Consider the following 16,921-nt stretch of genomic DNA (forward strand, 5'->3'; position numbering starts at 1 on the left):
AGTGAGAACTGACACTGCACAGACATCAGAAACTTACTACAGTTAAAAAGATGAGTGACACAGGAAAACTAAATTATTAATCAGACATGTCTAACAGACTGCTGGGCCTTATAATATACAGGAACTAATCCCAGCATATATCTAGAAGGAGACAAAGTAAATATATGAAGTATATATAAAGTATAATCACTGATGCAATTATCTTCCTCTTGCTCCAGCAAAAACATATTTTACCTTCAGGGGTTCCTTTGCAAGATCATACTGGCTAGAGGTTCATGGCTAGAGAAGCATCCTTGAAATAGGCTGCTATGATCATTGTATAAGTCAGTGATATGAAGGACAAAGGCATCAAATCCATTTGTTTAAAGCAGTATTTTATTTGTTAGTATAACCTGGAGCAACCACAGTGACCATTATCCTTATCTGAGCATCTCTAACTCACAACACCAAAAGAGGCTTGAAAAAAAGATTTGTGTGCTTGAAAGCTTGGCTGGTTTTTCTAACTTTATTGGATGGCCTAATAAAAGACATTACCTCTAGCCACAAACCTTCCTTCACTTATATTTCTATTCTTCAGGACTAGAACAGTGCCAGTATTGAGTAAGGGAGATCGGCATTTTCCTTTATAAAGAACCAGCCATACAGAATGGCCCTGTAAGCCAAATACTTGCATTGTAACACGGGAAATATTAACTACTGTGTCCACTTTAACGGTGAGTGAACTCCTGTGGCCCTGAGTGCTACCAAAGATCCAAAGGAGACAGAACATAACTCCAGACAGGCGGCGCTCCCTCCATCAGACAATTCCTGTCTTTGCGTGTCAGAGTCTCACCGTGCTTAATGAGTGGCCCATAATTTGAATGAGGTAAGAGCAGCGAGGAGGAATTACTGAATCTCCACTGACTGACTTATTACCACACAAAGCTCAATCCTGAAGCTTCCAGCCATTCTTAAAACATATGCCGCAGGATCCCTCCTGCCAGCTGGCAGCTCCACTGTTAGTCACTGCTTTTCAATGCTTGCAATTGACATTTTGTCCCTGATCCAGAATCTAAAACATAGTCTTCTCCGCTGGCTCAATCAAAGCTTCAAGCCATAGAAAAACTTCTTGCTATTGGCACACATGCACGTAGTACCCTGTACAAAATGATTCCAAAGTACATCCAGGTCTTAGACTGATCACTTTGGTTTCTGCTGCTGACATAATATATGCAGCAGGAGGCCTTCCACCTTCTGTTAGCTCTCCAAAACGAGAACTCAAGATCACAAAGAGGTTATAGCAAGCCCTTTGGATTTCACTCAGTCGTGCACTGTTTCAGAACACAAGAGCAAGAGAATCCACCTTTCAATCACACAAGGTGATTCTGTCCACATGCTCCTTGCCCAGCTACATCCTGGTAAAATCTGGTTTATGCACATGAAAATAGAAGCGTTATGCCAAGGTAAAACATTTCCACATTAAAGAGAAAAAGAGATAAAGTATTTCTCCCTGGATTGGCATACTGAGAGAGAGTAAAACTGGAGGTTTGAAGCGTCAGTAGCAGTTGGGGGGCAGCAGGCACAGAGGAAGGGGCTGTGCTGCAGAACCACGTTGTAGGTGAGCACAGCACGCGCCAGGGTGTTTTTCAATATTGAATTTACAGGCTAATGTTTCCCTCTATCACTTTCTCAAACTCTCCAGTGAACTTGAATTATTTTTCTACACTAATTTAGTTTAATCAAAATACTCATTTCACAACCTCCAAAACACGCAAAGCTCTGGTCCTATAGGGCCTCGGAGAGCCGAGTACAACACAGTCACTAATCCTGCTAGTGACAGTCAGCATTCAATATTCTAGTGCTGTAATTAATAAAACTGCGCTGTTGCTATTTTTCACTAATAGAGGATTTCCAAAAGCAAATTGCAGCAATAAATTACACCATTACAGCCTGTATTATTGTTCTGTGAGGTAACAAATCTTGCAGAAAGACAATCAGCTTTGCTAAGAGAAAAAAAAATACAGAGGACAAATCAGATGACTAGGACCTGATTAAAATTAATGTCAGTGTTACTTTTGTTTCCATTTACTTGCTGAAATTCCCACTCTCACCAGCCCGCTGGCTTGCTGATGCCCATGCTATGGGGCTGGTCCTTTAAATATTAGGCGTGATCTGTTTCTGACAGGAAAAACAATCTTGATAGGTTCACTGTCTGTGCCAAAGTACATTGCCAGGCCCTGCAGTTTAACTATGGTCTAAATCACACATCACAGCAATAGGGCCACCGCCACAGTGTGGAAATTTTGGTCTGTTAATTCATTTAGCCTATGTGCATCAATCTGGAGACCTTGGGCATCGCAGAAAGACCTTTGTGTAAGCCCCTCCAGCGTAGCAAAGTAGGTTTCAGGCTACCAAAGTTGGTAGTCCAGGCTTTGGTGCAGTCTTGGTACCCTTTTGATACTGGGATTATGAATAGATCAAATCCCATCATCACTGCTGCTCCCCCAGTCTTTACAGCAGCTGCTGCACAGGCGAAGAGAAAGTGGCAGCAACACGGCGCTAGCCTTCTCCCCAGGGCTGGACTGAGCCCTCTCCTGCTTTACCCACCTCAAGCAGAACTACTGAGTTTGAAGTACAGATTCCTAATGAATTCGATGACAAACATCCTTAGTGATGAGCGTCTGGCTGGATAATGAACTCTAAACTGGAAGCAGGGCAGGCAAACATGCATCTAATACAAACCAAAGGTGAAAGTTGCTGGGTTTTTTAATACTTGGGGTAGCTCATTATAACACCGAGGCTTATAAAAGTCCTGGTCATTTTTTTCCCCATGCTCACTCATTAGCTTCCATTAGAGTAAAGCATCTTCTTGTTGTCTACATAGTTGCACTGTCAAAGCTGGAGCACCTCAGAACCTCATTAATTAAAGTTCAGCCTAAACAATTCGCAATTCTGCTCAGTGAGTATCTCACTGGATTGTGAAGAATGAGGTATTCCCCAGAAATACTAGAACTCTCTTTAAAGATCAGATAAAAATCATCGTTAGAAGCTGCCAATTAAGAGTAATTGTTCCTGTTTTTTGGTATGGGTCACAGCTAACCAACTTAATGCTTAAGTTGGCTGAGAAACTGCTGTGTTTGCAAACACACCTGCTCCGTGCTGGCAGGTGCTGCTCAGCCTGTCATCCCTTTGAGGTGACAACACGAGAGGGTGGAGATGATTTTACTCTCTAGGGTAAACCACAACTGTTCGTTGTCTGGAAAAAGTTTGGGCACTGCCTGGACTTGTATTTATCAGTTAAGTCAAGCCAATTGATTGTTAGCTAAAGCTAATAAGAAAGCTCTAGTTTAGATGCAAACTGGTATATTAACTTCCATAGGAGAGGGCAGAACCTAGCAACTGGGACTACTGAGGTTGATTCCCCTTCCAGCGCGGCCAGCACCTCGTGAACAGAGCTGGGCAATGTTCTTCCATCTCCCTTTACATTTCTTCCAAACCCTTTGCAGCCGAGGTGCAGTGCCGCAGGAGATTCCATCAGGCACAGCACATGCCTCCCATCGCTGGCCATGGGGGAGCTCTGCTCAGGGGCTGAACCGCTGAATACACGCTACAGACCTAAACCCAGTAACTCCTCTGCCTTCACATTCCAGTGCTGTTTGAGCTGCTAATTTTTTGCGGAGTATCAGCCTCTGAAATTGGTCTATTGCTCCTGCTGAGAAGTGCTTCTCTGTTCTCCTCCATCTGATCTGGCAGTGGAGGCGGCAGGAGAGGGCATGTGGGGCGAATACAGCCCTTAGCAGCTACAGCACCAAAATACACAGCCCTGCAACGCCCTTTTCAAGCACTATCAACTGGGTCCAGTGCTCACTTTCTGGTGGCTCATTACTACGAGGTCTCTGCTCACGTGTGTGTGGCAGCTGTGAAATTGCCTTTCTGGTTATGTCAAACAAGCAGAATTTTAATCAGCTCTCATTTAAAATATAAACAGTTATTTAAGATGTCTTCTTCTGATAGAGCAGTATCACAAACCTGAACCAATACTTAAAGCAGACCCCAAATCTTGCCCAATAAATCACAGGAACAAAAGAATCTCGAGTTCACCTGTTACACAACGCAATGCCGTATGAACCAACACCCAAATTATATGCAGCAGAACGTGGACTTGACTCACTTGCAATGCTGAGGATGAGTGCGGAGGCACTGGGCTGTCCCCACGCGCCCTGCACCGTGCCGTGCTGTCAGCAGAACTGCAGGACTCTCCCAACGTGCACAAGTGATCAGTGTCAAGGATCCTGAATCCCTATGCCTGCTGTCGTAGGACAGAAGTGGGATTCTATGTCCCAGTGCCAGCTGTGCTGTCCCTCCTTTCCCATTCATGGAGCTCAGTTTTATCCCACCTTGACCAACATCTTGACCTTCATCAGCCTGGCTTGCTGGCTGAGAATCTTCTAGAGGTTTCTGACTTGTCTGCCTTCGATCTGTGCAGTGTTAATGCCGTGAGACACTCCTCTTCCAGGGGAGTGTGCAGGTACCACCGCAACACCAGGCGTCCAGTAACTGAGTCACTGGCTGTCTCACGGCACATTCTTGTTGTCCTGTAATTTTTCATTTGGTTCACAGGATTTCTCTCCTGTTGAGGCTGAGAAGCGTATATATTAAGCTTCATGTTAATCTCGCTGTGCTACAGGCAGGAAAACTAACAAAGAAAACCAGAAGTTCTCTACATGGTAGAGATATTTAAAAATCTGGAAGCTAGCTGACCCCATCTCTCCTCAGCATTTTAAAAATCTCCAAGTAATCCATTCAACAGCATTGTCAGATATGAGGGATGCTGGAAGAGGAAATTATACATACTGTTGTGCTGCACAGAAAATGACATAGAACTCGATCCAATGGAAAAATTAATTCCAGCCAGCTGAGATAGCCTTATTGATCCATTCTCATTTCCTGCAAAAGGTAGGACTGAATGTGATTGTAGTAAAGAAAACAGAAGCTAGAAGCAGAAGTGCAGTGGTTGTAGAAATGATGACTGGGACTTAAAAAGGCACTGTTAAGTTGAGCCATTCTGAATTCTTTATGTTGTCTGCATCTTCTGACCAATTTAAGATAATGAACAACAGTTCATCCTTTTTTTTTGCTTTTGTTTCCTGATGGGCAGACAACAAAAAAGCCAATTCTTAACAGATAAGATTAATCAATACGCGCTGCTAGTCGCAGCTCAACGCACTGTGGGAAGCGGCCAATTTATAAGCGGGCATGCAGGCTCCCGACTTCATTGCCTGTAAATATAGAGCAATGACACAAACTTTAGTGACATTATATTCACCATAAATCTAAAGGAAGGAACGCTATCCTCTTTTAAACAATTGTAACCTGCCACGATGGAAACTGCAGGCACAGAAGTAATCTCTGTTACACCAGAGAATTGTAACTCTGGTCTTTCAGACCCAGCACTCTGTTGTAACTGAACTCTAAACCCTCTTGCCTTCATGGTGTTATTTAGGGCTGCACAGTTGATTCAAGTTGTCCCAGTTAGTATTACTAATAGCAATAGAATAGTTTTACATCAAATACATTTCCTTCAACTTGCGTTTATTGGAGGTGATTCACAATTAAACTGAGACAATACCTGCCAGCTGAAAACTTTGATATGTAGATTATCTGTTTGTTTGTTTGTGATAAGAAAATCAGGAAATGGATGTGTTTATATGGCCTCAGATTTTATCTTCTGGAAAGATCCTCAGTGCCCGTTGCCCCCTGCTTCATTCAAGACTGAAGGATTAACAAGAGTGAAAATTCCAGATGTCTGTGACCTTGAGACAGAGCTCTACAGTGTGAAGTCACAGACTGCGCAGGGATGAAAACCCTATTTATTTAGGTCCGTATTTTAAAATATTATTACAGGGACTTCATTACAATGAAATACCTTAAAAAATCTTTACCTTAGGGAATGGCACACATAAATGTGCATATAAAATAACCATTGCTTTGGAAGCTAAATTTTCGATCACCTGTATTTTAACGGAAAGCAAGTTAACAAGCACACATAAAAATGTCAAAAAGTGGTTTTGGCTGAGTCACAGCTCTGCATCTTAGATGTCTGTTCACTTCTGCAGCAGAATTGTCAACACATTGAGTTCTGAACATAAAGAAAGTTATACGCAAACCAAGCCCTTCCTAATGAAACCATTTACCACTGAGTGAAAGGAATGTGTGGAACTGTACTGCTTCGCGAGAAGCTGGGGAGAACCTCAGTGACACATCACTGCTGGGTCTGCCAGGGTACTCCACATAAAAACTCTGAACTTCGGTTAACCAGCAGTTCACAGGATGATATTATGGAAGGAAAAGATAGAGTTTACATCAGCAGAAAGGCAGGACGTGTAGAGACAGGTTATATCTTTTATTAGACCCACTGATACAACTGGGGAGAAAAGACAAAGTTTGAGCACGTGAGGTGTGAAACCACAGCAACAGCCCTTAAGAAATATCTGAGAGTCATTCCAGCTTGGATTTGCATGGAAGCAGTTGTCAATAGATTACAGAGCCTGATACATGAAGGCTGAAAGACCCACTGAAAATTTAGTAGTGGTATTATTTTAAAGAGGGAATATGCATAGATGAGCAAGTTGCATGGCTTCCCATGGTGACAAATGTCTTTTGGAGTGAATTCAGACTCAAAGTCTCAGAACAGACTCCTGACACCAGGTTTATGCTTCAGCACTTTAAATACCTGGATGTCATGCAAGTGACAGTTAAGAGATAAACTAATTCAGAGGGAGTTTATCCTGCTGTTGAAGGACTACTACTTCAGTTCCACCCACAGGGACCCAGATGGTCTTACATAAATATTCAATCATCGATTCCCCATCTTCCTCCCATGAAGGAGTTCTCTTTTAATATTAATGTGCCTTATGGGCATCAAACAATGACCTTATACACAGGTCTTCTACCTTGTTCTATCCCAAAGCACAATTCCATAGTATTAAAAAAATGTATTATCAAAAGCATGAGAAGAAATCTCTTCATAAATTGCCTAAAACACGGTCTCATGCCAAACACAAACATACAGACTTCAGTGGGATTAGTATGTGTGTGTGGGCTACAAATGTGGACAATTTTGGGTTTGTTTTTTAATCTAGCCAAGTGACAAAATCAATATAGTTGGCCACATTTGCTCATGACAGGATAGAAATTTGAGGAAAATGTGGAAAGTAAGTTGCAACAACCTTGTACACCTTAATTGGCAAGTTCTGAGGTTACTTGTGATTAATTGAGGAGGTTTTAAAAAGCAGCTTAGCAGATAATTAATTAAGCTCCTATGAAAGCACTTTCCTGATTGATTCTGCAACATGTAACATGAAATAAAAAATGCAAGAATAGGGCACAACTCAGACAGTAGATTTTCTCTACTGGAAGATTAAATCTTTGGGGTAGATCCTCCTCTCAGCAGACAGTAGGATATAGTTTCTGTTCTGCCTTAAGAAATATTTTTATTTTCTTATTTAACTCTCCTTCTTGATGAATTTTACAATCCCCAGTTCTGTAGTATTTTACAGCTGTTGTGATTTAATTGAGTCAAGAGATCTGAAGAAGGGATCGTGTGCCTGGAAGTGCACCAATGTTTTTCCATCTATATCAGATGGTCCAATAAATGACATTACCTCTTTAAAATGTTGCCTAAGTTAATCATTGCTATTCAATGATGGACATATAAATTTAATCTCATACTTTGAATGAGACATATAGAACCTCATTTAGCCTGCAAAAAAGATATACTGAGTGGACGGTTGCACCAAGTGCCATACTTCAGATCTTGTAGCGAGGGTATTACACATGTCTGACTAGGATCTATGTTTGATGTATCCTTCCCCACAGTAATTAACTAAAATTCTGGTATGTGAGAGTTAGAAAGCAACAGAATCAGTTAGAACCACATTTTTCTAACTTTTCTGCCTCATTTTTCTCTCTAAATACCTTGAAGGGTGAAATGTCCTCCAAAATTACTCAGATTGATTAACTTCTGAGCTCAGAAAAAAATCTACTTATCTCAAATTTACATCTTATTTTTTTCTGGGGAAAAGTTATTACACTTATTCTCAGCCCAGTAGTTTTGGTATCTCTTGCTCCTCATATTTCACTGTAGTATTCACTGTAGCAGCATCACGGCATTGTTGTTTCTCACTGTATACACTATTTAGCACAGTAGTTAGGCACACAGAATACAGGTTCTCCTAAAACCCTCTGCATGATGAATTTCCATTGATTTTTCAGCAGCTCTATCCTACCACTTGCTCCACTGATTCGAGTCCTATAAGGCGCTTTTAAAATTCTAGGTTCAGTTCTTACTGACAATGTCAATTCTTTAATCTCTTTCATTCCAAAATACTGCAGCAACAATTGAACTAACCTTTTGAAGACCCACTTGATTTTGTCTTGCTACTTTTTTGTAATGTAATCAGGCATAGGGCAATAAAAGATATATGATTGTTCTTGCTTCGTAAGTTTGGAACAGCTCACATGAGACATGCTTTACTCTGGGAGTCAGAAACAACCTCTGTGTTACACTCAAACTGAGCAAGTTTGCTGCTTCCACCCTTGGAAGGCTGGCTAGGATGCCCATCGGACCAACAGCAGAGCCTCAGTCAGATCCTACACCCTACTCCAGTACAGTATCTTCGGGCAGCTCCTTCTTTCCCTTTTTTTTTTTTTGGCCACCTTTAAAAACTCTGCCTGCCAGATTTTACTTTCGATGTTAGCAGTTTTGCGGCAGGACCACTCCATGCTTACATCACCAAAATCTACTTTGCTCTCTAGAGGCTTATGAAGCACCCACCCTTGCTGATAGACCAAGATCCACTCTCTGTATGCAGTGCCGGCGGCTCTTCGCAGGGAGCCTGGAGATAAAGACTGGGCTCTGACTTCTCTGTAGATGCAGTATCACCCTCTCTCTTGTCAGTGTGACTCTTCTCTCTGAACAGGAGAACTGCCAGGTAATCAGCTCAGCTAGAGATTAATGCCTAAATGAAGAAAGCCCCCTGGCTGGATATGCAGCGTTAGCTAACAGAAAACTCTGAAAATTCCCTTTATCTACTAATATCCTGCTAGCAAAGCAAATTTTGCATTGGTATCCCATCTGGCTGGATTCTGTTAACACAGTATATTTTGGCTTCAGCCAAGTGTTATCACAAGCTACAGAAATGAGATAAACAAACATAAGAAAGCTTTGCGAAGAGAAAGGTTTAATGATTTCAGTATCTGAACCCTGTGCACAACCCAAATTGCCTAATGGTACATCTGTTGGGAATCAAGGACCTCACCTTACAGGGTTTATGCAATGCTAAATTCATTCACTTCTACCTCCAGTTCTTAAAGGAAGCCTTGTAGGCAGATGGATTTAAATCTAGAATAGACACAAGTCTGCAAGCAAATCTTGAACCTTCTGTGCAAGTGCAAAAGTGTTAGACTCTGATACGAGATATTAAAATCTTGATTGCCTCCGATATGGAATATGGAGAAGAAGCTGCTGAATTCTTTCAAGAAACGAACAAGAAGACGTTAAGTCTGCCAGCAGACAGATGTCTATCATTTGGTACTGGAAAGCATCTACCTCAAAATAAATCTGACCACAGAAGCCTTCCTTACACACGTTCTCACATCTTTAGAGGACAGATGTGCAAATATGTATTCCCTGTCCAACCCCACAGGTAATGAGGACAATTATTTCCCTCTCAGATCTGGAATGTAGCACAGGCTTTCTGCTGACTTAAATGCCTTTGGATCAGGAAATTGCTGGGCATGACCTCATTTGATATGAGCAGCAGCTTTACTCTTCAAAGGGAAAGAATATATTGAAGACTAGGACTTCCAGGAAATAATACTCATCTAATTATCTGCTGCAAACCACTGAACGCTGTTCAAAGGAAAGACTGCCAGCATTTCACCACCAAGACTGTGCACAAGAGAGGCAAAATTCACAAGTGGGATGGATATGTCTAACTTTTCTTCCAAATCCTAAGCTCTATCACTGACTCATGGTGGCACGGGTAGTTCCTTTTATTAATTGCCACTCGGTCCTGTCCTAGGTAGCTGGCAGCTTTGTGCTTCTCCCTTTCCTGAGGTATGGCAAGATTTCGAAAATAAATGCTCAGTTCCTACTTCACTTGTGAACACAGAAAAAGTTCTCAACAAGTACCTAAATCCCACAGAAAATAAAATGCCTACCTCAAACCAGTGCACCTGAGATGCTGGAGATACCACTGAAATTTCTTGTTTGCAGGAACTGGACCCCAGGTCGTTCACTTGCAGGAGGGGGCCCTGACTGCCAAGTCTCGGCGCTCCCAGGGTCCCAGTCTTGCTCTGCAGAAGTGACTGCGTGTTCACTGGGCCAGAGGATGAGGTGGAGACACTGCTTCCACAAATCATTTTTTGTGAGCCTCGTAAAGACAGGCAATAGGTATGATTTCACAGGCATGTAGGTAGCCCACAACTGGTGCTACAACACTGAGCGGAGCAAGTAGATTGCAACCCAAGGCATTTTTCCACACGGAAGTCTACACTTCATTTTTCTTAAATATATTTAGTATTGAGGCTGTTACTATTTTCTGTTTCTTCCTGAAAACCACGTGTTCTTCCACTAGGGAAACAGCCAGCAGAATCAGTATCAGCTTCAGCCTACTAAGGACCGAGCAACTTAGGCTGTAGCAGAACGGTGCTTGAGGCCCTCTGAAGTTGCTCTACAGCTTGCAAGTTCCAGCCGTGTAATGGCAATTAGAAATGGGAAGGTAAATGTACGTGGCTTTGTGCTACGAGCTGGCAGCCTGGAGGAAACCACGCCTGACAGAAACCCAGGATTTAAAGCCTGAGAGAGATTTGTGAAGTGGCATCATCCCTTTCCTCTGCGGAAGTTTCTAAGAACTGAACCCATGAGGTGTACGGACCATAAGTGAGGGCCTGATTTCAGCAAGGAGTCCTGCACAGCTGTACAGGGGGAGGCAGGGCAGAGGGGAACCCCCCGCGCGCCTGTCTGAGTCTTGGGGTATGTTTTGTCAGACCACATACAGATTGGACGGAGCAACATGCTGAAACAATTTCTTACCATTGCCAATGGAACAATTCCAACAAGATCCTTCTGGCAGATGAAGATTTCAGACAAGGTGATGTCTGTTGTCCCCTTCCGAGGGTATTCCACCTGCCAGGTGATGGGCTGCGTTCCAGAAAGGGTGCTGAAACTGGCTATTTCAAAGTTCATCTGCACGACCTCATTGAATAAACTGTTACTTCTGAAAAGAGGAAAACAGGGAAAGGGAAGAGCTATTACTTTTGCTGAAGAAGGCAAATGAAGTGAATCATATTAGCTACTGGAAAATGCAGCTATTTATATGCAGATATAACACAAGGCCTTTTCCAATCTACAGCTTCTTCAGAGCATACAAACTGGAATTATTCAAAACGGGTCAGCTGCTCCTGCTATGAACACTATGTTCATATGAGGGATAAAATCCACGATATTGTATCTGATGAAAGAAAAATATACTTATTCCATTACATGTTTTTTATGATTTTACAAGTATGATTCAACCCTATCACAAGACGGATTTGACCCTGATCAACAAAAGTTAAGTCCAGTGCAGCTCATGAAGACTGATGAGCCCAGAATCAGTGTACCCAAAACCCAAGATTTGTTGCATATCTCCACTATCACAATCACATAAATCCTCAGCAATGAAACTCAGTGTAACTGAAGTTCATATATGCTGCATGGATGCCGAGAAAAAAATAACATGATTAAATGGCAAAGTGACAAGATTATTCTAAACTTAGAGGTATGCTCTGGAAATTAAAAAAATGGGCAGCTGAGACCAAACAGAAAGAACAAAGCTATGTCAGGTAAAATACACCATGAAGTCAGGAGGCACAGGATAATTTGAATAACAAATACGAAAAGACATGCTGAAATTCTTTCCCTTGCATTATATTTCTTTAATTACATCAGAAATAAAAAGAATATATGAAAGAAATCTACCAAACTATCTGCTAGTTTAATTAAAAAAAAAACAAACCCAAAACCCAAACATGTTTGCATCAGAAATCATATATTAACATTTCTGGAACTTTCCAAATGTCTTTCCACAGTCTAGAAAGCCTTACTATTTCACAGAATATTACTTCAACCTAACCCTACGCTGTAATAATTTTAAAGTGAAGAGGAAGACAGGCATCTTCCTAGCTTCAGTAACCCAATCCCAGCTGCATCACACCTTTGGATGCATTCATCACATAACAGCTTCAATTTTTCCTCTTTTTTTATGCACAATACATGAAGGCCCATTTCTGAGAAAATCCATCACGAGCTGATCATGTACAAAGCACTTACATTCTCAAGTGCTAGACTTTCTTTTTACCTCTGAACAGAAATCACCATTTTTTATTACTGAAGACATATTCTGTGCTTCACTTTGCATGATTACTTTGAAATCAAATGTGTTCCCCTGATAATTATTATTGTGATTATGGGTTTTCATTTGGATGGCTTACTCTGAAAAGCCTTAATACTGTCTAATGCTTTAAATTTATATCTTTGCTGTTTTCTTGCTGTGTCAAAGGAGAGACACTGTAACACTTCTGCAACAGTGGTACATTTCCTCCATGCATTTAAAGAGGGACTTTGGGTAGCGGTGTGACAGACGGATGGGTTTCGCGATTCGTAACTCAAGAGCAGCCTACTCCCGTGTGAAGAGTTCCTACTAAATAAATCTTACTGGTTGTAAATACAAGCCAACTGTGACAACTGTAGTTTACACAGTTCTGGGACATCTCAAAATGAATACATACTGGATTGAACTTCGTAATTTATTTGAAAGCATGATTATATGCAAAGATACCTGAATCACCTGAGCTACAGCGTTCATTTAGCTGTTAAAGGCACAATTATGCCTTAGATTAATGACAGCTGAAATGCCATTATTTTCACCATTTCTAGATCTGATGCTTAGTAACTGACAGAGAAAAAGTTTTTACATGTGATTGACTATCTCAGTGCTTTCACTTACGATAAATAGAGAATAAATTTTTGCACATATAAAAGCCGTTCTAAGAGATAATGTATGTCAGGGAAGTTTTCCTGATCATGAAGTCTGCACTTCTCTAAATAGCTTCTGAGCAGATGTGGAATAGCTTTACAACAAAAGCCCCGCAACCCTGCTGGTAGGATGGGAGCTCTAGGTGGGCAGCTGCAGGTGGGAGAGCTCATCGCCAGGCCACCCACTGCCGCGCATGAGGGCTGACCACCTCCTGGCTCCCAGCTCTGGACGCACAACACCCCATTTTCTCGGCTCTTCAGACAGCTTCAAAGCGTTGGTTGCCTGGGGTTCTGCTCATGACTGTCTGTACTGCCTCCCTGCAGCACACGCTCAGCCTGGCTTTGAGCTACACAGGGGAAATACCAAGAACAAAACCTCTGGGCAGCCTGCTGCTACGCAGCACCCCACGGCATGCTTACCACTGCGAGTGGCCACAGCTGTGTACCCGCTCACCCTTGGAATCGTGTCCTAGTGTCAAAACCAGGCAGTATGAGGTGACCACATCTTTTCTTCATGGTTCCTGAGATCACCTGCAGCAGGAACTTGAGCTGAGGCTGGCTACAGTTAGCATGCACACATGCAGGCGCGTTTGGGAAGCTCTCCAGGGATCATGTGGCTGGCAGGGATTAGTCAGCTCTCAGCGTAGCCACAGCTTTTTAAAGTTACTGTCTCAGTATTTGTATTCCATATTTCATACATGTGTATATATCCTGTAGTTTACATGTGAAGGGATTCTTCTGCTACTCCAACCTAACAACACAGAGGATTCTAGTACATCTTTTGGAATTTGTATTTTAAGTCCATGATGGTCAATGGACTTTGATAATCACAATCAAAGAAAATGTCAACATTTTTTAATCTATTATGAACTCACATACACATCTGGAGAACCACATGGCAAAATGCACAACTGTAATGTAAACTGCACTTGACTTGACTGCTATTGCCTCAGTTGCATTCTCAGCAATGTTATCTTCACTGGAGCCACAAACAACAGCCTGTATCTCTAAGAAGCACTGAACTCCACTATAAACATGAAGCATTGAACTCCACCACAAACAAGTCTAACATAAACCGACCACCTTCCTCCCAAATGTAGAATTATCAGAATCACTCCTCCACCACTGACAGTTATATCTGCCACTGTGTGATCTTCTAGGACTAAAATAAGGGACTTACTGTCCATGCTTTAATTACGGACCATCTGTTGCAGTGGGGCTTGAGGGTCGTACACTCCTAAATCTCTTCTCCATTCCGCTGCAGACACAGCTATCTCCATTTTGCACATGAGGCCTGAAGGAGAGGCTATGTGACACACAAGGATATATGGAAGACTGGAACAGGGTAAGGAACTGACTTGTGGTTTTCCAAATCTCTTGTTAACTGCTGGACCATCATTCTGTTATCGATGGAAATGGGAACTACAGCTCATGATCCCAGTCTTAAATGGTCTTCAGTGCATGCATCTTAAATTTCAACATCATTCTGTATATGAGGCACATTTTTTGGTAATTGATGAGGTATTCTGTGAAAGAAATCACTGCTATTACCTTTTACAACACTGCCTCAAAAACACCTGTTTAATTTGGTTTTCCAGTTCTCACCAAGCACTTGGTACTACTCACTGAGCTACTTCAGCCAGTATCTCCTTGGTCCGTGACAAAGACAGGTTGCTTCTTCCCAAGGTATCAAGCTGTAGTGGTGGAGATACCACAAAAATGGTACCAAAATTCTTTTATGGAATTCTGTAAAACATTGCTAAAATATTTCTTCCGTAAAATACATGATACAAAAATGTCCAAAAATATGCATGGTATAAGATAAAGGTTTTATTGGCACTTTTTCAGGATGACCTGCATAATTATTTCAACGCCTGCATTTGTGAGTAATGCACCCGTCTCCCTCCACAGTGATAAAGCCTTTATGCAATGTCATGCCATCATCAGTTTCCTCCTTCTCTCTTCATACAGAAGAAACAGAGAGATGATCAACAGCTGGTAAAGCATCCACTTGAAAAAAAATATGCCTTCAGAGATGTGTAATGGCTGAGAAAAAAACTTCTCATGAAGCAGATTTAATGTTCAGAGCTTGTTCACTGACTGAAACAGCAATTCCTTAATATCTAACATTTAGAACTGTTCAGCAGCCGGAACAACAAGTAATTATAAAACTTTCCTAAAGTACACAGCACGTAGCGCTTACAAATGAAGCTGCAGGAAGGCAGGGCTTCTAAGGAATTGCTCTGGGGTAGATATATGAGTCTAATTTGATTGGATTGAGAGATCCCCTGGGACAGTTCACTCCTCGGATTTATTTTAATTTATGAATATGCTAATCATTCAGGGCTGGATTGGACCATGCGCTTGCACAAGGGAGTAAGGACTCCCTTTTGATCTACGAACAGCCACCCTGGCTCCAGGTCTGAGCACGCAGGCGTAAGTGAGGAGCACTGAACCCACAGTTACTCCTTTGCTGGAGCAGATGGACAATGATTAGGTGCTACTTATTGGTTACAGCAGCTGAGCCAGCAAGTTAGTGATGGGGTTAGTAATTTACTACTGGCATACGCTAGCAGTAAATTACTGCCCCAGGAGAAGGAGAAGGAACTGTGCTGCAAAGCTGTGTGAATGCTTCTGAGGAGTGCTCAATTTTTCTGAAACTCTGAGTTTTAGAAAAAGAAGGTGGAACAGAAATACTCTGTTAATGGAAAGATAATAAAAAAATGCATAAAAGGCAAACCAGAAGCGACACAGGGAGAAGCTGCCATGGAACTCACCAGCTCTTGTCAACTACATGGCCAGAACACACACTTTTGATATCAGCTAGTGTTAATTTAACCAAGGTTTTTGATTGATTTTAGAATATTTTTGGGTATGATATTAAGCATTCTTTTGCAACTATTTACTGATCATTCAAACCTTTAATGCCCTGAAAAATATTTACCCTTGGAAGGAGATTTTTCTTACCTGGATACAGCTGTATCAAAAGCTGTACTTAACCCTCTCTTCAACATAGGGGATCTAAACCATGGTATCACATAGACACAATCCACACGTAAGCCCATGGATAGACTCATAACGTGGGTAATACCACAGATGCCATAACGCAAAATAGACTCTCTTTCTCTGCAGAGGTCCAGGAAGAGCTGGGATGATGTTAAACCTGTCAGTGCTGGAACAGCTTGTACTGGCCGCACACAGCCAGGGCTCAGCCGAGCCCAGAAACAGTGAACCACAAGCCCAGCACTGCAAAGGCTTCCACAGGGTGCAGTGGGAGCTGGCAGATAATTACTAAGAAAAGCAGTGCAGAGGTCTCAACTGATGTAAGATCCATAAACAAATGGAAATCTTTGTTGTTGAATGCCTGTCTACATGTGCGGACCAGGAGTCTCTGATGAGAGATTTCAAAGCGCTGGGTTATTGCTCTGAGTAATAGAGCAGTTTCGATTTAAATGAGTGAATCTTTGGACTGCTACGGGCTAAATCAATAATTTTGATTTATTACAGTGGCTCTCAAAAGAGAAATTTTAAACAGTCTAGATTAAAAACATTTTTTAGCTATCCTTTATTCCACTAGATTCTTACTGAAAGTGCCTAGGGATCTGAGAATACTTCAACCTGCTGAAAATTTAGCAACTCTTTCCTCTTTAATGCTACCCAGTTTGACAGTGACATCTTAATGCAAGATCAGCACTTACTAAATGACATAAAAAATTGAAAAGTACAAACCCCATTATCCCTGAGTTACACTGCACATCTTACTCTTCACTGAAATTAATATATTGAAGTACGTTACTACCAGGTACAGAGACAAACTCCCATCAACAGTCAATGGTCAAACTGGACCTCAGAGCAATCTGT

At 41.7% G+C, this 16,921-nt stretch overlaps 1 protein-coding gene across 1 annotated transcript in view; it reads right to left on the reverse strand.

Moving 5' to 3' along the window:
• TMEM132C (transmembrane protein 132C) overlaps nucleotides 1–16,921 on the reverse strand; it is a 221,652-nt gene that overhangs the window by 44,594 nt on the left and 160,137 nt on the right. Inside the window, exon 4 of the mRNA XM_056325440.1 lies at nucleotides 11,078–11,261. Within this exon, the coding sequence (XP_056181415.1) occupies nucleotides 11,078–11,261 (184 nt within the window). The remainder of the gene's footprint in view (nucleotides 1–11,077; nucleotides 11,262–16,921) is intronic.

Source organism: Falco biarmicus, chromosome 1 (genome assembly GCF_023638135.1).
Source record: "Falco biarmicus isolate bFalBia1 chromosome 1, bFalBia1.pri, whole genome shotgun sequence".
NCBI classification, from domain to species: Eukaryota; Metazoa; Chordata; class Aves; order Falconiformes; family Falconidae; genus Falco; species Falco biarmicus.